Genomic DNA, 22,223 nt, shown 5'->3' with positions numbered 1-22,223 from the left:
GGACTGGACAATCATACTCAGTTGACCATAGAAGTCTTGTGTATTATGATTGCTTTCATCCTGTCTACTGTCTCTTGTCCCCATGCCTCTGACCTCTGGTGGGACTGTAGTCAGAGCCTGTCCTACTTGCTTTATAGATGCTCTGCAACTGAGTTAAATTGGCAACAGACAGGTTTTGTTTTCCTGTGTGTGCTGGGATGGAACCAAAGACCTTGCCCGGTCTACGCAAGTGAGTAATATCCTCAGCCCTGTCACCTCATTCTAGTGTGAATATTCCTTCACTCCTTGGTGCACTGAGCCATCTCAGAATGCTTTGGGGACTGGGAATAGCTCAGTTGGTAGCATGCTCTCCCAAGGAAGTCCTTGGTTCCATCCCCACCATCTGAGAAGCTCTGTCTCAGCACTCAGCCAGAAGAACAAAAGTTCAGGGTTCATATGAGTTTGAGGCCAGCCTAGGATAGGAGGGACCCTAAAAAAATGATTCCTAATCATTTTATCCAAAAATGCAGTTGGTTTTAGGGAAGCATCTATTACAGTACCAACCCTACCATAGTTAGCTCTGCTCACCTAAGCTAAAAACTAAACTAGTTCGATGGCTCCGTGGTACAGATGCCACTCAACCTGACAACCTTTTAATTAATTCCTGGACTCCTCATGGTACAAAGAGAGAACCAGCTCCTACAAGTTGTCCTCTGGTTTCTGCTCCTTTATATATTGCATATACTCATAATAACAATAATAATTAAATATTTGAGTGTAAATTTGTGAAATTTTTTCTTTTAAAGATTCACATAGTCTTATTTTTGATGTAGGTGTTTTGTCTGCACGTTCACTACACCACAAGTGTGCAGGGGCCATGGAGGTCAGACGAGGGCACTGGATCGTCTAGAACTGGACTTGCAGAGTTGTCAGTTGGCACAGAGTGCTGAAAACTTAATTCAAGTCCTTTGTAAAAGCAAGAAGTGTGTTAATCATGAGTCATCTCTCCTGAGCATAAGCTAAAAACAAAAACAAACCAAAATCATTCCATAATTTGGAAATTGGCACCACCATATCCACTAGAAACAGCAAGAGTCATGAAGTCAGCACAGCAGCTTGGCACAGTTCCAGCAAAGCTGCGTGCATTGCTCCAATCACTGTCCTTCTATTTCTTTTATTTTTAAAAGGTTTATCTATTACACACAGTGTTATGCCTGTATGTGTGCCTGCAGGCCAGAAGAGGGCATCAGATCACATTATAGATGGTTGTGAGCCACCATGTGGTTGCTAGGAATTGAACTCAGGATCTCTGGAGGAGCAGGTGGTGTTCTTAACCACTGAGCCATCTCTCCAGCCTCCTGTCCTTGTATTTCTAACTTAAGGATTATGGTCTCTGAGTATTGCATTATTGGAGACTTCCTGCACTGTGATTTATTTTATGTCTTTTCCTGAGAAACTATGTGAGTCTTTTTAGGATAATCCTAAAATTAACTTTATCTGGCCCTATTTGGAAGTCTTCCTTATGCCCCGGAGATCATTAAGCACAGATAAGCACATAGCTAGATGAGGCCATTACTCCAGGAATCTTCTTGGGTCATCTGTCCCTGAGCTAACTCAAACAGTAGAATTGGTGCAGTGGAACCAGAGACAATTGACAAACTCTGACTGGCCAGAAGAATAGGTAAAAGATAGCTTCAGGATCTCTTTTTACTATAGGTTTAGAGCTCTCTGAAAAATGTAGCTTAAAGATGAGGGGTTATACAGAGTACACCCCTGGAAGAATCAAACTCAGAAATAAGAAGATTGACTAAAATAAACTTCCTACTTTGTGGCAGAGATGATGAAACACATGGTAAAAGGAGTTTGGAATTAGTATTTGCTATTCATAAAATGACAGGTTCAGATATTTTCTGTTTATCTGGAGTGCTTTCAAACTGCAAACACTGGCAGAAACACTGGCAGCCTAAAAGCAGGCTGTCATATAGTAAATGTGTTTCGTTTGGAGGAGATGTTCTTTAGATTCTTTAAATTGTAAGATATAGGGCTAAGAAAAAGAATAAAATCTGTTCTGTTTTATTTTCTAATAGTAACTGAACTTGTAACCTGGACATGTAATGAAAACTCAAACACATAATCTGTACAACTTGGATAATCATTGGTCTGTCTTTGTTCTGTGAAACCTGTCTAAATAAAGATACACCTGACTGCTACTCAGAGCTGCCAGATTCGGCTGGCTGTCTTCCTGGCTCCCTCCCTTCACTTGCTTATCCGATCACACCCTCCTCTCCTAACTTCTGATCTACTCTCTGGGATGCCCTGTCAGCAATGATGCTTTGATGCTTGGCCAGGGAAGGGCCCTGGTGAAGGAAATCGCCTGCAGGGTTGTCAGCTACCAGAGGGTGCTGTGACCCTAACCTGAGTCCTTTGCCAGAGCTGCAAGTACATTAACCACTAAGCCATCACTCCTGCCCATAAAGTAGAAACCAAACCAAACCAGACTCATTCCATAATAGGGAAATCACTTATGAAAATAACTTCTAAAGAAGTTGATGAGGACTGGAGAGATGATGGCTCTTCCATAGGACATGAGTCCAACTCCCGGCACCAACAACAGGCAGTTCACAAAAGCCTGTTACTCCACCTCCAAGGGATCTGATGCCTTTGTCTGTCTTCCAAAAGCACATGTATACATGTGGCACATACACACACACACACACATACACACACACACACACACACACACACACACACGAGAAAGAGAGAGAGACACAGAGAGAGAAAGAGACAGAGAGATAGAGAGACAGAGAGACAGACAGAGAGAGAGAGAGAGAGAGAGAGAGAGAGAGAGAGAGAGGGCATGAGCAAAACAAAAGGAAGAAACAAAGTCTTAGGAATGTGCCTGAGGCTTTACCTGATGTCATAGGTAATTCTCTTCTGACCCAGGAATTCACAAAATGTTCTCCCTGAGGAAAAGAAATTCAAGTGACTGACTGATGACTTATGCGATACACGTCTATCTGTGAGCTGCAACTGAAGGGCTTTCCCCTCTGAAGCAAAGTTTCATTAGAGTAGCAAATGTGGGCAAAGCAGCCCTTCAACTTTGGTTTGGTTTCTATTGATCTTGGCAATTTTTGTGCAGTGCCAAACATTATTGAAATGGAAACATTCTCAGGGTCACTCTCACCACACCTCCAGCTCAAGGACAGAACATGGTTACACACACATGTGACTCTCGAGGGACTGATGAGGGACTCACAGGAAGGGAGCTCACCTTAGAGGGCCTCTCCTACTGAGCAGCTCTCCCTGTGAGAAAACTGCAGGCTGTCTCTGAGCCCACGCTGTCTGCACATGTGCTTCTGAGTTAGTCAGCCAATGCAGTCTGCTCTGGCCTCAGTTTCCCACTGCTTGCCACCAGGAAGTCCTTACTGGTTTAAGAGCCTAAGTAACCACTGCAGGAGCCTGCAGATGCCCTGCCTCCTCTAGGTACTAGGGCAGAAGACTGAGGCAGCCATCATCGGGATGAGGCAGCAGAAGGAATCTAGGGCAGTGGCCTCAGTCAGAGGGAAGATGAAGGAGGCGGCGGAAGCAAGTCAAAGAATCTAGGCTGGGAATGAAGGACTGGGGTAACAAACTCTCACCCTACAATTCACATCGAATTAGGTAATGAGCATACACTTTTGGGTAGAGTTAGTGTTGTAAATTACCGTTACATGAGCAAATCCCTCGTAGCTTTGAATATACTGGGCAATTTCCTCTGACGATTTCTTACTTTGAAGAAATTCACAACTATAATTAAAAATATGGTTAAAACTTACCCTTAATATTGTGATGAAGATTGTCTATATCACAACAACTACTTGCTAAAACCCCATCAAATTGTTGAATTTAATATTGCAATAAAACAATCACTTTTCCCTTAAGTCTTACTCATGAGCATTAGCACTGTGCTGTTAGAAATTTTTAAATCATATTAATGATAAATATGTCATTATTTAAAAATCAAATCTCTTGCTGGTTAGTTTTTTTGTTTGTTTTTTTGTTCTGTTTTGTTTTTGTCAACTCGATCTAAGCTAGAGTCATCTGAGAAGAAAAGGCTCAGTTGAGAAAGTACCTCAATGAGATTAGCTTGTAGGCAAGTCTGTGGGGCATCTCTTGAATAATGACTGATGTGCGAGGGCCCCGTCTACTGTGGGCAGTGCCCTCCTGAGCAGGTGTCCTGGCATGCATAGGAGAGGTAGCTGGACACGATCCTGGGAACGAGGCAATAAGCAGCAACCCTACATGGAATCTGTCTGCTCCTGCTTCTGTTCCTGTCCTGACGGCACTCCATGGTGGACTGTAATCTGGACACGTAACCAAATAACCCCTTTCCTCCTCAGGTTGCTGTTGGCCATGTGTTTATCACAGCTACAGAAAGCCAAGTAGGACAAACCTTCATATTATTTCAATTGTTATTCCAAGACAATCTCTCCTTGTGTGGCAGTGGTGATGCCAAACTGTCAAGCAATTCTCCCACCTCAGCCTCAACAGGAGCCTGCACTCTAGGCGTATGCTACCGTACCCTGCTGCTCCTTTGTCAAAACACATATACAACAGAATCAAAGAGATGGAACACACACACACACACACACACATAGAGTCAATGTAAAAACTCATAAAAGATGAAGGGAGAAGGGCATTTGAATACCACCTAACACATATAATGATATAAGACTTGACTGCCTATCCTTTTACAACCGAAAATAACATAAAAGCGAAAAAGCCAGATCTCATGTTGTACTGCAACAAGGTTGCCCCTTTGTCTCTAGTTCCATTTTGCAAAAAAAGAACAAACAACAAAAATTAAAATTAAAGATGAAAATGTAAGACTCAACCATTATCCACTTACTTGGGGAACCACTTGGCGTGCTCCTTCCAGGGATCGTCTCCTTCTTCCCAGTTTCCCAAGCATCCACTGCAGGAGAAACACTGTACGGTGTCCCTTTCTCCTATAGATGCAGGCAAGTGTGTGACTGGCCAGCAATGGCACCGGGTGTGTCCTGGAGCTGATCCCACTGAACCAGGACAAGACAGACTCCAGCATGCCTGCTCTTCCACAGCCTCCCTGGCTGAATCCCTGGCCACAGCCCCACTGCCCTAATTGACCCCCTTCTGAGCTCTGGACCTCCGTCCCCCACCACGGCCATCCTCCATATACTCAGCCCTCAACATGCCGGCTTCCCACAGACCGCCATGGCATTTCGATGGCTATAAAGGCAGTGTTCTCTAATTCTTTGAACCTCGGTGAACTAGGAAATGTGGAGGAAGGGCAAACCGGGTGAATTAGGATAAGTGCTCAGTCGTGTTTAGCATACGAGTGCACTCCACACACCACAGATGCTGCTACATTCCTCATTCCCATCTGTCCTGACACCTGTGTGTGCCTGAGGCACTTCATAGTGTACTGTTCTCCAAGACAGTTTGCCGCATGGATGGGAGTTAAACAGGTAAAGACAAACCCTTCCCAAAACTAGAGAAATCAGACGAATCAAGGACATCTAGGAATAGTAATGTCTGTGAAGCTAGAGGAAAGTGGCATCAGGCTGCCTCATGAGCCATTTCAGGACCTTAGGAATGCAGCTACTGTTTCTGGAGACTTTTTAGTTTTGTTTTCCAGTTCTGGGACTAAACCAAAGGCCTTTCACATGCTAAAGTAGGCCTCAAGTAAAGAGCGATGCCCTCAACCTCCAGTTAAAACTTTTCTAGGTCCACATATACAGAAACATGTCCACATTTACAGAAGACCTTTTTATTTTATGAATACTTGACAAGTTAATAATCCTACACTAAATGTAATTTAAGTGGAAGTACAGTTTTCAAAGTTAATGTTTAGTGGACTAGCTCTATCTAGTATGACTCAATTAACAAATAAGGAATGATTAACAAGTAGTAGTACTAGAAAAAGGAGGAGGAAGAAAAACAAGGAACACAGAGGCTCCAGAGATGAATCGAACTTAAGAGGGATCTTGCTTGGACTTGATTGAGGCTCCCAGCACCCACCACACACAGTTCTCAGTCACTTGTAAACACTGCGCCAGGGGATCTCATGTTCTTTTCTAGACTACATCGGAGCCTGCACTCACTGTGAAAATCTCAACCCACACCCCCACACAAACACATAATTCTTTGAAAAACGGAAACTGAACTTTATATTTTACAGAAACACCTCTCAAAATGGAACCCAGTTACCTGTGAAGACAAAGCCGGCTGCGGAGAGAACACGTGGCGATGTCCCATGGGCATAAAACGGCCAGTTCTCAAAGGACTCCAGTCTGGCCTCCTCTTCTTGGTACCGAGCTCTGCCACCTCTTAGAGTCCTCGCTGGACCCTTCACCCTTACATCGTACTTGCCAATGTTCCCAACGTCCTTGCCCAAAAGGAATGCACATTCTGGACGTAATCTCTTGTGGTTTTCTATGGGAAGATGCCTGAGTCTGGTGGAAAAGAGGATTAAACTACAACTGAAACATTGCACTGCAAGTTTCACCCCAGTAATGTAAAACCCAGCGGCTGCCATGTCCTGAGGCGTCCATGACCTGAACGACTCATAGTTCACGAAAGTCTTTAATCGTCTGGCCTCACTGCGCATGCTTGAGTTAAAGCCTTTCTTCATTTTCATCCGTTCTTGATGGTCCTCTTCATCTTGTCTCTTTAGGACTCTAAGTGTGTCCATACCAAGCAGAGCAGAGAGCTCAGAGGCCAAATCATCATCAAACTCACAAATTCTCTCCTCACAGGCTTCTCCCTGGGCAGCCATTTTCTAAAAGACAGGAAATAGGATGATTGGTTTCGATAATCTCCTTCTTATAAAGGGTTGTGTCTCAGAGCACTGAAGGTTCAGTGAGTAGAGGTTTGCCCCAAGTCTCGTGAGTTCAGTTTGTCCACCAGGACCCACATGGCAGAGAGGTAAGACCAAGCAATTCTTGTACATTGACCTCTGACCTCCACTTGTGAAAGACAGAAAGAAGTTGCTTGAGAAACTATGAAACATCAGTATTCACCCTCTTATTCAGCATATATCTGCTAAGCACCTCCCTAGGTGTCAAGCAGCAGGCAAGGCCTTGGGGACTGGGAACAGACCAGACAGAGGGACCTGACTCCCTCATGAAGCCTTGCAAGTGTCCTTTAGCCCAGTGTGTGCTTGGTTTTCTTACCCAGAATCTTGCATGTAGCCCATTCTAGCCTAGGACTCAGGATTGAAGCTGACAACCACAGCAGAACATTTGGTCGAGGATCCTGTTTGGTTGTGTAATAAGGCACTTGCTGTCCTAAGTCAGCCACCTCTGCACACTCCTCACATACCCCTCCTTCGGGATCCAGCCAGCATTAGGCTCCTTGTAGTTTCATCTCTGGACAACACTTTAGGTTTTCCTGCCACTAGCAACAACCAAATGTAGAGTCTCTTGTCAAGCACATTCCCAATGTATTGGAACAGGAGGTTTGGAAAGGCTGGTTAGTCCTAAACTGCTTTCCAGTGCATATGCAGGAAGGCAAAACTGTGTCCAAGTCAGCAAGTAAGGGGAATCCCCTAATTTCCTTCTTAACCACATATATGGCTAAAATCACATGCATTCTGTGACATGCGTGTGACATGCACAATGACCAAGGTCTAATCTAGAAAACAATATAGAGACCAGGTTAGGATAAAATGTGTGGCTCTCTTCCTCTTTTTCCATCTAGCAAGCTGGGCTAACAGGCCTGCATGAACATGCTTGATTTTCCATCATACTTCTGGTGAGAACAGAAGACACAAGCTGCTTGGGCAGTTTGAGGCCAGGTAACTGGAAAACAAGTCGTTTCCATGGCTGGAAGCCAGAGGAGCCAGACTGGCTTGACACCAACTGCTAAATGACTCCCGGGTCTTAATGCTTGAGATGCCAACACTAGGTAACTGAGTAGAGACCAGCAGCCTTTGAGGCACTAGAGGACAGAGCCCTCCCTTCTGGCTGGCTTTGGACACCACTTCCCATCACATAGCTGCTTCCTCTGGGCTAAAAGAACAAAATCTGAGCTCTACTTCCGGCCTGGCTAGAGACATGACATTCTGCTCTGTTCCGAAGATTGCAACGTCGCTTATAACTGCTTTCTCCTTTAAGAGTTAAGCTTGCTAGGCCTTTGAATCGCCTGACCAGGAGCCCACACCCCATTCACCTGAAGACAAGCTGAAGAGAAGGGGCAAATACATACCCTCTTGGGGAGAAGACATACTCCTCAGCAGCCCCGCCCCTAAAAAATAATCCCAGTTTCCTTGGAGTGTGAGTGTGGGTAAGTGTGTGTGAAGTATGACTGCATTACGTGTGTGTGGTGTAAGTGCAGGTGCACACCTGCCACAGAGCTCTTTGGAGATGAGAGGACTTCAAGAAGTTGTTTTGTTTCCTTCCACCTCTCTCTGTAGTGGGATATGGAGATCAACTCAAGTCAACTCAACCTAAGACATGTCCCTTTACCCACTAAGTCGTCCCTCTTGACCCCACCTCTTCCATTTTTAAAAGATGTTAATACTTGTTTAAATTCTTCCCTATTAGACTATTTAAGCCATTGTCCTTTTTCTTCATACAGAAAGAAGAATTAATGTTCAATATTCTTAAAATAATATTAATAAATCTTTCCCACATTTTTCCTATTTCCTCAGTTAAGTCCCTGAAATAAGAACAGTGAGCACACTCTTAAGGATTTTGGTGTGTGCCAGGCACTGGCTCTGGCTAATGCTCACCTGAGGTCCTTTTACCTTGAGGATGGTCAGGGCCCTGCTTCTTCCTCAGGGCTTTTCCTGCAATGGCTTTTCACATATCAGGATTTCGTGTCTCTCTGTAACAGGAATAAAAGTATGCTGATGAACCGAGAACTGGTTTCCCAAGGGAAAAGGCAGGTCAGGAGTCTTGATGGCTTCCTAGCCAGGCATGCCAGTGGCCATCCCAGGTGACATTTGAGAGGCTGTCATAGGCACAAGTATCTGATAGTTCTTTGAACATGAGGTTATTGTTCTCCTTAACAACATATTGGTCCATGGATACTTGAAATTCCCAAAGAGTCTGCTACCGTTCACAACGACACGTAAAACTCCTTTGCTCCGACATCCACTGCACCCAATCCTTGTTACTTTGAAAACGGGTTTACAAAGTTCTCAAAATATATATAATTTCTCAAGAAACTTAGCCAATATTTGTGCCCCACTTTCGTTATCTGGTGTCTAGTAAATTGATTTTAAAAGTTGGGGTTTTTAAGAATAACTCAAGTAAATTCTAGAAATGGTGCCATTTAGAATTTGTTTTTCTCAGTTAACCAGCACCTTTTAGTGGTCATGTAGTTAACTGGCACTTTCAGTTCAACCCCAGATATTCAGAATCATCTGTGCAATGAAACAGGGCTTTTCAGATAAATTAAATTGAAGCCTTACCAATAGAATAGAATGAAATAGAAGAGAGAATACTGGATTATTCTAATACTATATGTTAGAATATTAAAGTAGAGGAACTAGGCCAATCAAGGAAAGAATATGTAAACTCTTTAAAACCACCTGATAGGAACATGCAGGGACTTTGGAACATCCTGAAAAGACCAACAACTTCTAATTATAGGCGTAGAAGAAGGTGAAGAATCCAAGGTCAGCGCCTGTGCCACCTAGTTTTATGTCAACTTGACGCACTCTATAGTCATCTGAGAGGCGAGAACCACAACTGAGCAAAGGTCTCCATAAAATCATGCTGTAGGGGATTTTCTTCATTCCTGATCCATGGGAGCAGCCTGCTGTGGGTGGCCCTGGCTTCTATAAGAAGGAGGCTGTGCAAGTGTGGGAGCCTTGCTTGAGTTCCTATCAGTGAAGTCCTTCCTTCAGTGATGGACTACAATGTGAAAGTGTAATCAAAATAAACCCTTTCCTTCCCAACCTGCTCTTTGGTCAGAGTGTTTCATTACAACAACAGAAACCCTCACTAGGACGCCAATTTAAACTACTGTACCCAGCAAAACTACCTGTCATAGTTGAAGGACAAAGACAAACTGTACAAGATATAAACAGGGTAAAAGAACTCCTTCCCAGTAAACCAGCCCAATGGAGAAGCAGTGCTTTGGGCTGGAAATAAGCATCAAGTTCAAAGAGATCTGCAAGCTTCCTCCTTGAGGATTAACTCTCGTGGTATCTGAGGTGCACTGCAAGCTGCCAAGGGAGAAATCAATCAGTATTCCTACCCAGGAGAAAAGCCTAGGGACCGACCGCTACAGTGACTTACATGACAGGGATACTGCACCATGAACTCTCAACAATATGGTCACCTAAACAAGACCTGCAGAATGACACCAGTTTGGGAGGTCAGTGTGGGTGCAGGAAATGTCCCAAGGCCTCAGCTCCGTAAGGAGTATAGGCCAAGAGCAGCGGCTGAGATGGAGAAGTACTCTCCATCAGGGACAAGCCCCCATAGGTCATGCAACCCCAAGGGGTCATTCCTAAACACATACATATATGAACAAGACTAAATGGACTAAGTGTGTGTGTGTGTGTGTGTGTGTGTGTGTGTGTGTGTGTGTGTGTAATAATTAAAGAAGGTGTCAGAGATTTGAGAGGAAGATTAGTGGGATGAGAGAGGGGTGGGGAGAAAAAAGGTAAATACAGTTCTCAGATAGGAAATTATCAAAAGGTTTTTAATTTTTCTTTTTTCTCTTTTGTTGTTGTTTTTTCTTTTTCATTTTTTTTTGAGACAGGGTCTCTCTGTGTAGCTTTGGATGTCCTGGACTCGCTTTGTAGTCGAGACTGGCCTCGAACTCACAGCGATCCACCTGCCTCTGCCTCCCGTGTGCTGGGAGTAAAAGCGTGTGTCACCACATCTGGCTTCAAAAAGTTTTAAAATAAGACAAAACGAGGAACCCCTTTGTACAAGCCTATGACCAATCCACACATTTCAGCGCTCTCACAGGAATAGCAAAGCCACCTCGGGTAGAGTTAGACCTATCGCACGATGCTTTATCTACCTCATTCAACTGGGAAGTTGCCTACCTACCTAACTTTTGCAAAAGCAGAAGCAAACTGGAGGTTTTCATTTCTCTGAGGACAGGGTTTTGCTCTATAGGCCATGTTGGCCTCAAAGCTGGCCTCACCTTGCCTCAGCCTATGGGGCGGTTGGATTTTAAGCATGTGCCACCAGACCTGGCCAAGTTGAACCTTTTCAGACAAGACACACTCTTTCATCACATAGTCTCTAGGAGTTCCCCTAGTGAGGTAGACACCACATTTGACTCTCCTACATAAGGGAAAAAGAACTCCTTGTCACTAGCATGTAAAATGCCCAGCAATGGTCCCTCTGCAGTTCTATTGATCCTCAAGCTACTGCCCTGTTTGACTAGTTCTTTTTACACTTGTCTCTGGATACTCCACACACACACCGTACAATCTCCTTAGCAATTATAAGACAAAGGTCATGTTCTTATTTATAGTCACAATTACCCAACTCTAGCTTCCTGGTCTTCCTTTTACAGAAGGAACTGGCCATGACTCACCTGCCTAAAGCTCTGCTTAATGACTTTCATTTTTGCCAAGAGCCACCCTGTTAAGGGAGCTCATTACACATGTGGATTGTCTAGGAGGTGATCTGGTGTTTGCAAGGTCTTGTACCACAATGCACCCCCAAACTGCTTCCAGCCTCTGACATGCTGTCAGGAGCCATTGATTTGGGGAAGTCCAGTAGGCATGACAGATCTCTGGAGGTGATATTTGCAAGGTCTGTATAGTGACGTACTCCAGAATTGCTTGCAACATCTGACTACGCTGTCAATTGTGCTTTGTTGCATCTCTCTAAAATCTGACATTAGAGCTGGCGTGTGGTACATGCATTTAATTCTAGCACCCACAGAGGCAAAGGCAGGTACATCACTGTGAGACTAAGGCCAGCTTGGTCTACAAAGTGAATCAGGGACAGCCAGAACTAATTTCATGGCCAGCCCAGTCTACAAAGTGAGTCCAGGACAGCCACTGTTATACAGAGAAATCCAGTCTCAAAAAAACAAAAGTAAATACATTGGGCATTGGTGTGAACTGTTATTTGCTGGTTACTGACCAGCTCTGATTGAGCAAACTTCCTACAGGATCTTGTTGAAGATGTACTGGTTGTTATTCAGATGAAGTAATCCCTGATTATGGAATTCCCGATTTGATTCAAATAGTTTTAAAAGTTAAAGTTAGTTTATGGATGTAACAAATACCTTTGTGGGCCTCCAGATGCCTCACTAAGGATAGCCTTGTAGCCGACTTGTGGCTTCAGATAAGCCCCCACTGCAGATGGCACTACAAATCCTGGTATTTCACCATAAATACAGGCAGGTTTGTTTAAACTTCGCACGAACCTAAGTGGAATGAAGCTACCTAGATATGTCTGAATTTTCTCTGTTTATTGGAATGAAAGACTGATACAAGTATTGTCCTGAGCTCATAATGAACTAAGAGAAAGCTGGATAATGTATAGTTAGGTCCAATCTAATTGATAAGTTGTATACTATTGTAAGTTTCAGACCCTATTAACCTTAGACCCTGTCAATCTTTGTCATTCTGAACTCACTATGAAGTTATGTAATGGATACATAGATAAGAAATGCTCAGATTTAAAACACGTAACCTATTATATTTTAAAATTCATCTGTTTAGTGAGTAATTGTACTCTTTTGACTATGAGGTAATTCCCTTTTCTCAGAAGTATAAGTATGGCCATCTACACTAAACAGTACTGAAAACTGGGAAGCTTCACTTCAGTTGAAGTCAAGATGCCCAATTTCACCCACCCTTTCTCTTGAATGTATGTGTGTGAGTGGTTTATTTTCTATCTCTCTCTATTTCTTACTTCCCTGTAGATTCACAAATAAGTTAACAGACTCAAGGCTTTTTACCCAGCCGAAGTCTACACCAACTTATTGGAGCTCTCTGCAAAGAGGCCTATCTACAGATCAAAGGGCCTCCTTTTACAACCCCCATGCAGTTTCTAGCCAGAAGCCGCTTTTGCAGCCTCAGCCATATGAAATCCGTGGTCAGTTTAAGTTCTTCCTCACTGCCGAGATACAGCCAGTCCCTAGAGAAGAATGAGTTCTCCCTTTCCCCTCCCTCCTTTCTCTTTCAATCCTGATCTGTTGCCTGAGCCATCAACTCTGACCACCCAAGAGATAAAGCAAACTGGAAGGGCATCCGCATCCAGCACCAGAGACCCTCCCCTGGACCTCTTCCGAGCAGCAGCCGAGCATTAACACATTTTCATAGCACAACCTGCTGTGACTTTTCCTGTTGCAGAGATAAAACACCCTGACTCAAGCAGCTCATAGAAAATAAGGCTTATTCTGGCTTACAGTTTGAAGATACATATTTCATGTGGCACAGAAGACTTGGAGGAGCAGGATCCAGCTGGCCAGAGTGCATCAGCAGCAAGGGAGCAGAGAAAATGAACAGGAAGTGACACCAGGCTATAAAGTCTCAAGGCTGGGTCCCCAGTGACCCACTTCCTCCACCATGCCCCGCCTCTTAATGGTTCCAGAGTCTTACCGAATACATCACCAGCTGGATACTAAATGCTCAGACACATGAGCAGCCTGTGGGGACACTTCACATCAGCTCACAACATAAGCTCCGTTACAGTGTCCTTCACTAACATCTGTATGTGAACACCTCCCTCCCACACTCTTGTCCTCATCATCCTATTTCTTTTAAGTTTCTAAATTTATTTTGCCTACTGTGTGTGCACATGGACTGTTTTTGATCTATCCTAGGAAGTCACCAGGATCCAACGGGAGCTTCACTTTAATGACTTTATTCTAATCTAATGGGATGGCTGATGTTAGTTGTCAACTTGACTACATCTGGAATCAAATAAAATGCAAGTTCTGGGAATTCCTGTGAGAGGGTTTTATGAACCAGTTACTTGGAGGAGGAAGACCATCCTAATGGTGGGCAGGTCACTCTGGCGTCATCCCAGATGAAAGGTTAAGAAAGAAGGGAATGGCTATTTGCTTGTGCTCTCACTCTCACTGGCAAGTTCATCTATCCTGTTGCCATGTCATTCCTTCATTAGAACCAACTCCTTCATGATTAAACATGGACTGAACACCAGAAGCTCTCCAGGAACTCTCTAGGACTCCAGTGCCAAACTGGGCCTGCTGAGACAGCCAGCCGTGTAGACCAAACGACTACCAGATTCAGCCTCAGTTCAAATCCACCATGGTTTGATGACCCAGACTATATCCTGTAAGCCAATCTCAGAAATGCCATTTGCATATGTAGTGATGTGTGTGTGTGTGTGTGTGTGTGTGTGTGTGTGTGTCCCCATCTATATTTCTACTTTGATCTAAATCTATATATTCTATCAGTTCTGTTCCTTTAGATAAATCTGCCTAAAACCGAAGGGAGAACATTCCAGGAAAAGGAAATGACAGGTACAAAGGCCCCCGAACAAGACTATATACAAGTATTTTTGTTGCAGGACATAAAGAAATCAGTCTCAAACTGACTAAGAAACTCTCTCCTTATTAGGTAGCCTTTATAGTGCCAGAAGATGCTATGAAGGGTGCAGGAGGTTGTGGGAGGACCTCAGTGATCTTACCCAGTGCTGGTATTTGCATGCTACATTGCTATTCTACTAGGTAAGGTTTTTCCACTGGTGCAGTAGTGACATTGTGGTTCATTCTGATTAGATTTGAGACCATTCTACTGGAAGGAATTTCCTACCTGATTCTGTAATCCTCATTCAAAGTTCATGGCTGGGGAGGTCCTAGACCCTAGGGAAGATACCACTATTGCTCTTTTGTGAACTGGCCATGTTGTTGAAGGTCTTCTTAATATTTATGTTGATATCTGTAGACCTGGGCTGCTCTCAACCTTAGTCAGAGTAGCTTTATTTAGTAGCCAGTAGCAGTTGATGTTGAGATGCATAATTCATGAAAGTGCTGAGAGTCAGTGTATTAGTTGCTTCTCTAATGTAACAAACAGCGTGTGTGTGTGTGTATGTGTGTGTGTGTGTGTGTATACATATGGAATTTAGTGGCTTACAGGCTGTGATCCAGTGCAGCTGGTTCAATGGTGAATATTCTTTGTTATGTTAGAAAGGCCAAAAATCTGGGTCAGTTTACAAGGCTGGATGTCTCAGCTGGTCTTCAGTCTACACTGGAATCCCAAAGACGTAACTTATAATGCTAGTGAAGGAATGCCTCAGCAACAGGGCAGATGGATTATCCAGTAAAAGTGGGGTGGGGGAGAAGCAGGAAAAAGCCAAAACCATCATTCTTTCATGTCTTTATGTAGGTTGACACTAGAATGTATGACCCTGATTTAGGGTGGCCTTTCTCACCTCATATGATCCAATCAGGGAAGTCCTTCACAGATGTTTCCAGCACCTTGGTGTTTTACATGATTCCAGATGTAGTCAAATTAACAGCCAAGATTAGTCAGCACAGTAAAAGACGGAGGCTGAGCCCTAAATGAAAAGTGTCTTTGTAAAATGAGATGTCTTTCCCAGTGCCTCTTCTTGTACTACCAAGGCTCAGTGGAACACTGTAGAAGAGGAACTGAAAAGAATGTAAGAGAAGGATGATGGGAGGGTGTTATGAAATGAAAACTGCTGGATTTCACATGACTATTGCACTCATCAACTCACACCAGCTGTGATTAATTGCAAAAGATTACACACAATTAATCCAGTCAAAATTCTCTCATGGATGAGTGAAGTTTTCTCCAGACCCCCTTACTTACTGAAGAGTTATGAACAGTTGATAGATGCAGGAGGAAAGAGAACCATTTTTTTCCCAAAATTTTTGGCTGCTTGTAGTTCTCCCAAGCTCCAGTTGATGGCCCCATGCCCACAGTCACATGATCAGCAGTAATTGACTTAGTGGGGGAAAGGTTAGATTAGACAGATACATAGATAAATAGAAGATAAATAGATAGATGATAGAAAAATAGATGAGAGATAGGTACGAGATAGATGATAGATAGGAGATAGATGATAGATAGGAGATAGACAGAGGATAGATACAGATAGATTACATAGATACACAGATGATAGACAGAACATAGATAGATAGATAGATAGATAGATAGATAGATAGATAGATAGATAGTCATTGGATGTACCAGTGTGGAGGTCTCTAGGATGCTAAAACAGCTGTTTTGGTGCAACAGAGGAGGTAAAACTTTACGAAAGAGGAAATAAATGAAAATTTGGTTTGAGGCAAAGACTCTTCCACAGAGAAATTCCACAAAATTCTCTGGAAATTTGTTGGATTTTTTTATGTTAATAAAATCATATCTGAAGTCGCTGTTATTCATAACTCTATATTTTTATCTCTTTTTTTACTTGATCCAATTGTGATATTTTCTGTGTACTGTAATTTAATGTAAACTTTACTTCAGTGGGTTTTGGTTTATGTCTTAGTTAAGGTTCTGTTTCTGTGTAGAGACACGATTGGGACTAGGTTTAGGGGTTTAGGCCATCATAATCATGACTGGAAGCATGGCGGCATGCAGACAGGCATGGTGCTGGAGAGGCAGCTGGGAGTTCTACATATGGATCTGCAGGCAGCAGGGAGAGAGTGACACACTGCGCCTGTCTTTGGCATTTGAATCCCCAAAGCCCATGCCCAGTGACAGTTTCTCCAACAAGGCCACACCTACTCCAACAAGACCGCATCTCCTAAAGCCTCTTCAGAAGCATATCAATGTGTGTCTATGAGGGCCACTCTTATTCAAGCCACCACAGTTTCTAAAAAGGATTGAAAATGAGTTAAATACTCTAAGGATGTACAGGAGACGCTCAGAAAGGCAGCTGAGAGTAGATTCTGCCCAGATGGGTGCAGTGGAAGGATAGAGGAAGTTGAGGCAAACTGGCATACTGAGTGTGGGATCAGAAAAGGAAGTTGGAAATTTAACTAGGTTTTTGTTTGATGGTTTTGATTTTTTCATTTTTCCCTTTATTTTTGAGATTATAGTGTAATTACATCATTTCTCTCTCTCTCTCTTCTTCCCTTCCTCCAAATCCTCCCTTGTATCTATATTTGTCTCTCCTTGTTTTCTTTTAAATTCACGACTTCTTTTTGCATTAATTGTAGTTATATATACATATATATGTATATATATATATGCCTAAATACAACCTACAATCTGTATAATGTTACTTGTGTATATGTTTTTGTAACAGGCCTCCATACCCTTGCCCAATTAATGCCATGTTGGAAGCACCATTCTGACTTTAAGCCCAGCATGTAGGCCCTAACATCTGTCAAAACAGAAACAAAACCTAATCAATGAACAGCGGCCCATGGTTCCTGGATCCAAAAAATCCCTAAATGTGCTAAGTTGGCTTCTGTAGTTTTGCTTCTGTTAGCTCTTCCTGCTAAATGTCAACCAGGATGTGGCTTTGTGTGTCAATGACAAAGAACAGTGAGGGTGGGGGGCGCATGAATTGGGCAAGTGCCAATGCAGCCACCAGCTGGTGAGAAAGACTTTCTTTTCTGTGTTAAGAGTGTCCATGTGTGTTCTCTGTGGTCGCCCTGTAATTGTCGTGAGGTAGGTCCACCAGAGAACACACCAACCTGTGTGCTCCTCCCTGAGGAAGACTGTTTCTCCCAGTCTCAGTATTCCTCAGTTGCCTGTAGTTCCTTGTGTAGGGTTGAGGCCACCTGGTCTTGCGCCATCCAGTTTGGCAGGGTCACTGGTGTCATCCTCATTCAGGTCAGATTAGGGCAGTCATGTTGCTTAGACTTCATGGCTTTATGGGTGTAGACATTACCGGAAGACGTGGTCTCACAGCAAACTGCCTGATCCTCTGGCTCTCACAATCTTTCCTCACCCTCTCTGCAATGTTTCCTGAGCCTTAGGTGCAGGGGTTGTTTGGTAGATGTACCGACTGGGATTGGGATCCACAACTCTACTTTTTGTTTTCTTCTGAGGTTACAGGAAATGGACCAGGACCACTGACCCTTAGTAAAAGGTTTCTTTTTTCTTTGCAATGTTAGGGACCAAACTCAGGGCCTCACAAATGCTGGGCCAGTGCTCTCCCACTGAGCAGCCCCTTCAACGCGTCCTTGACTTTATTTTGAGACTGTGTCTAGATTGCCCAGGTTGGCCTTGAACTTGTGCTTCTCCTGCCTCAGCCTCCAGAGTAGCTGAGTTTACACATGTGCTACTGTACACAGCTCACCTAGGTTCTTTTCCACCCGTGCTACTACATTTAATGAGTTAAGTCAGTTACCAGGTCATTGCCTCCTGTTTCAGAATTAAGCATTCATGCAGTAACAGATTTCCTGTTCTGAATGTCACTTCCTGCCGCAGACATATAGATAAACCATAGAGACCTTGCTTGACAAAGTTCCAGAGTCCTCTGACTGCCCAGCATGATCATTAGACATCCAGAACAGCTGTTGAGGCTTTACTTGACGAAGTTCCAAAGATCTCAGGCTGATGATCACTACTGCCCCTGTCATCGCTGCATGCACAGTGTGGTCAGTAGAGGGCGCTGCTGAGACACCTGGTGGTGCCTGCTGGTTCTGGAGAGGTAAGGAGGTCCCTGCAGCACCAACCATCTCCATGCATAAGCACCTGAGGCAGCACACAGTGGCTAAGCTGCTCATTTTGAGGTCTCTTGCAGCTAAATACAGCCCTGCACCTCCACGGTCCTACAAGCTTTGGTGTCATGGTTTTGTCCTGCAAGGCATTGCTCTAAACACCAGGGTTTCTCAGGCGAGGCTGGAAAGCCTGAGTGTGGTCAGAGTTCCTCCTATTCCTTACAAGCCAGTCTCTTTAGTCCAGTCCCCAGCTAGAGCTAATAACTGTGTCACACTTTCCCCAAACTTCCCTGTGTAAATATCCTCATGAGTCCTGTCTTTTCAGAGGACTCTGAAAGGCATTAACATAGCAGATAATCAAAATGATGATCAATTTGTCTCAACAGAAACAGCCTAAGTCAATGCTTTGAAGCTAAGCTTTTCTTTCCAGTGCTGGGGATGACGCTCAGGGCCTCATGAATACTAACCAGGTGCATCATCTTTGAGCTACACCACAAACTTGATTTTCTATATTAAGTATAGAAATAACACAGACAAAAGAGAAAGAGTTTAGAGAGAATTAAAAGAAGGCCTACTGTATAACTTTATTAGACATACCCAATGCTTTTCTTAATTAAAAAAAAAAGCTTTCCCTCAGCTTAATGGAGACATAATTAGTAGGTTAAAAAGCACGCATATTTGAAGTATACCAGGTAGGTGAATAGTGATGTTTCAATATACTTTATGATATAAGTGACTATCATAATCAATTTGATTGTCTTAGTCAGTGTTCTATTTCTGTAAAGAGACACCATGACCAGAACAACTCTTGTTGTTGTTGTTGTTGTTGTTGTTGTTGTTGTTGTTTGTTTGTTTGCTTTTTCAAGACAGAGTTTCTCTAGGTAACAGCCCTGGTTGTCCTGACTTAAACTTAAAGAGAGCTGCCTCTCTCTCCCAAGTGTTAGGATATAGTGATATTTTGAGCTACACTTTTGGTTTCTTTTTCTGCCTCCCTATACCACGTCCATCTCTTCCAGCCCCCCAAAACTAGGTAGGAAATTATAAAACATTAGAGAGGAAAAGGGGGCATCATTTTGTTAAACTAATTCCTGCTTATTAGGGCCATCGAGTTCCTTGGGGCACATTTGATCTTCACTAACAAGCTCTCTCCAACCAGCAACCAGCAACCAACAACCAGCAACCAGCAACCAGCATTGAAATACCAACCAGCAGCAGGAGCAGCAGGAAAAGCAGGGGCAGCAGGAGGAGCAGGAAGAGGAGCAGGAACAGCAGCAGCAGCACGAGGAGCAGCAGTGGCTGAGATGAGCACCTGGGTTTTTATAAAATTAGCAGGCCTGGTCTGTAGAGATGGCTCCAGGGTTAAGAGCACTTGTTTTATAGAACACAGTGTGGTCAAGCACCCAAATGGAGCTTCTCAACCATCTATTACTCCAGACCCCGGGGATCCAATGCATGCATCTGAATGCTATAGACACTAGATACTCAATGGAATTCATAGATAGATATAAATGCAGGCAAAGAAATCCATCTATATAAAATAAATGGAAAAACATCAGCCTTACACAGTTAGTAAATATTCTTGTATATGCTGTCATGCCTCAGTCTCCTAAATGCTGGGGTTATCACCTTAGTCAGCTAGAGTGAAATGTATTAAAAGTTGGGTTTTCAGACCTGCCATTACCCTTCCGCTGGACCCGTCACTTCTGAATGACAGGAGAGAAGGGCACTACCCATTTCCAGTGAACAAACAAGCGTTTGGACTGGGGGTGTCTTTCCTTCACAGCATTGATCACTTTCATGTCCTCGTCATCCAGGAGCCAACTGAGCATCCCGAGCCTGGTGAGGCTGGGCAGGCGGGACACACACTGACTCAGAGCCTTGACAGTGGTGGCCTGAACTTGGATGCATTCTGAGAGACCCCTGCAGATGTTCAGCTCTTGCAAGTTTGGCAGGTTGTCCAGGGCTTGAAAGAAACGTCTGTATCCTTCCTCTGTAATCTTGTGATTAGTTGAAAGATCTAAGCTCTCAAGTTTCTGGAAACCTCCGCTGGTGGCTCCTTTGGCTGGAAAACAAAACATTTATGGAAAGAGAATCTTAAGGAGGTTAAGCATGGTGACAAGTGACTACTGCTCCCAACCTTGACAATGAAAGCAAGAAATGGTCAACATGATGTTTGAGAGATCATTCTTGAAAGCACCAAACAGCTGCCTGCTTAATAAGGAACCACCTGGCCCAACTGCAAGGGGGAAGAATGTTTGGGGTTGGTCCTTTGCATTGTGTAATCAGATGTGATTTCTGTGTCCTGAGCTCACTTGAAGTCAGGATATGGGCATTGTCATGATTATTGAAGAATCTCCTGTATCAATGCTGTGTAAAGAATGCTCCCCAGTTATCTCAGATTGGTTAATACAAAGCTGAATATCCAGTGACTGGGCAGAGCAGATGGAAAGGCTGGACTTCCTATCTCAGCTTGGAGTGGAGAGAATAAGGAGAGAGGGAAGGAGGAAAGAGAATACATACATACATACATACATACATACATACATACATACATACATACACACACACATATAGATAGAGAGGGGGGGGGGTGGCGATGAGGACAGAGAGATACCGCAGAGCAAAGGCGAGACTGAGATGGCAAGTGATAGGTACATGGCTGGGAAATAGCCTGACTAGCATAACTGGGTTAGAATAGATGAACATCTGTCCAGTTATAGTGCTTAGGCTTTTTGAGTAAATCTTATAGGTCTCCATGTCGATTATTGGGGAGCTGGGGTAGCTCCTAATTCACCATAATTCAACAGGAGAGACCAGGATGCCAAGCACAGAGAGTTTTAGCTGTCTTGGTAACAAAGACTTCTGTTCTGGTCTCACAGGGGGACATATGTCTAGGCAGAGCACGGCTATGGAACTGGGTACAGCACAGGGGACCAAGAAGTTGTAGCAACAGTGTCTCCATTTTTTCAGAGAAGGGAAGATGACAATGTTAAAAGCTTGTCCTTTTAGTGGCTACTACAGTGACTTCCACCTAGAGTTAAGTAGGGACTCCTAGGTTACTGAGACCAGGGGCTCTGGAGGAAATGGAGAGTTCTCAGTCACCTTGGGCCATGACTTTGGAACTGATGATCTAGTGGAGCTTTTGCTTTGCTTTTAATTGTCTAACCACTTTTCCCTAATATGGGAAAAGTTAGGGTAGATTTCAACCAGAATCATGTTGTAGCTTTAGTTTAAAGACAGAAGCCCTAAGAAAGGATTTTTTTCTGTGTCATGAATAAAGATCTTCCATGTTAGTCAGGATGTATTTCTCACTCCCTGAGTCAACACTCTTCTGGAAGGATAGAGAAAACTTAAACACTCCTCCATCCATGGTGTGCTGTCCCCTGGGTTCCTTTATTCTCCACATCACGTCATGCAGTGATCTGCTTCTATGATGTGTGCAAGTGCTGTCTCCTAGCTACAGATTAAAACACTGGCCAAGAGTAACCTGTCAGTGCCCATGGAAAGATGGACACCGTGACCACATTGAGATGGATCAACAGGGAAGGGCACCTTCTGGGCAAGACTGACAACAGAATTTGAGCCATAGAATCCACATTGTGGAAGAGAACCAACAACATTGTACTCTGACCCCTATATGCTTGCCATAATATTTTCTATCTGTCTCTCTGTCCATCTGTCTC

The 22,223-nt window shown here is 43.6% G+C and overlaps 2 protein-coding genes across 10 annotated transcripts in view; both read right to left on the bottom strand.

Moving 5' to 3' along the window:
• The window catches only part of LOC311609455 (baculoviral IAP repeat-containing protein 1b-like), a 107,215-nt gene that overhangs the window by 40,665 nt on the left and 44,327 nt on the right, over nt 1-22,223 (bottom strand). For 2 of the 5 annotated variants that reach the window (XR_014783393.1, XM_084802570.1), the window contains exons 1-6: nt 13,339-13,435; nt 8,732-8,826; nt 6,208-6,778; nt 4,868-5,033; nt 3,684-3,765; nt 2,891-2,942 (exon numbers count right to left, since the gene is read on the bottom strand). Coding sequence is in view for 4 of the 5 variants with exons in the window: in XM_084802570.1 (XP_084658696.1) it covers nt 2,891-2,942; nt 3,684-3,765; nt 4,868-5,033; nt 6,208-6,775 (868 nt within the window). In the remaining variant the exon portion in view is untranslated. Of the gene's footprint in view, nt 1-2,890; nt 2,943-3,683; nt 3,766-4,867; nt 5,034-6,207; nt 6,779-8,731; nt 8,827-13,338; nt 13,436-22,223 lie in introns of those variants that run through there. The other 3 variants (XM_084802573.1, XM_084802572.1, XM_084802571.1) reach the window with 3 other exon arrangements.
• The window catches only part of LOC311609454 (baculoviral IAP repeat-containing protein 1b-like), a 64,114-nt gene continuing 60,990 nt past the window's right edge, over nt 19,100-22,223 (bottom strand). For all 5 annotated transcript variants that reach the window (XM_084802568.1, XM_084802566.1, XM_084802567.1 and 2 more), the window contains one exon: nt 19,100-20,602. In XM_084802568.1, coding sequence (XP_084658694.1) covers nt 20,238-20,602 — 365 coding nt within the window. In that variant the 3' untranslated portion in view covers nt 19,100-20,237. The remainder of the gene's footprint in view (nt 20,603-22,223) is intronic.

Source organism: Acomys minous (assembly GCF_964271855.1).
Source record: "Acomys minous genome assembly, chromosome: 11".
Taxonomy (NCBI): Eukaryota; Metazoa; Chordata; class Mammalia; order Rodentia; family Muridae; genus Acomys; species Acomys minous.
Note: the sequence above shows the minus strand (reverse complement) of the source record. Positions and strands in the feature narration are given on the sequence as shown.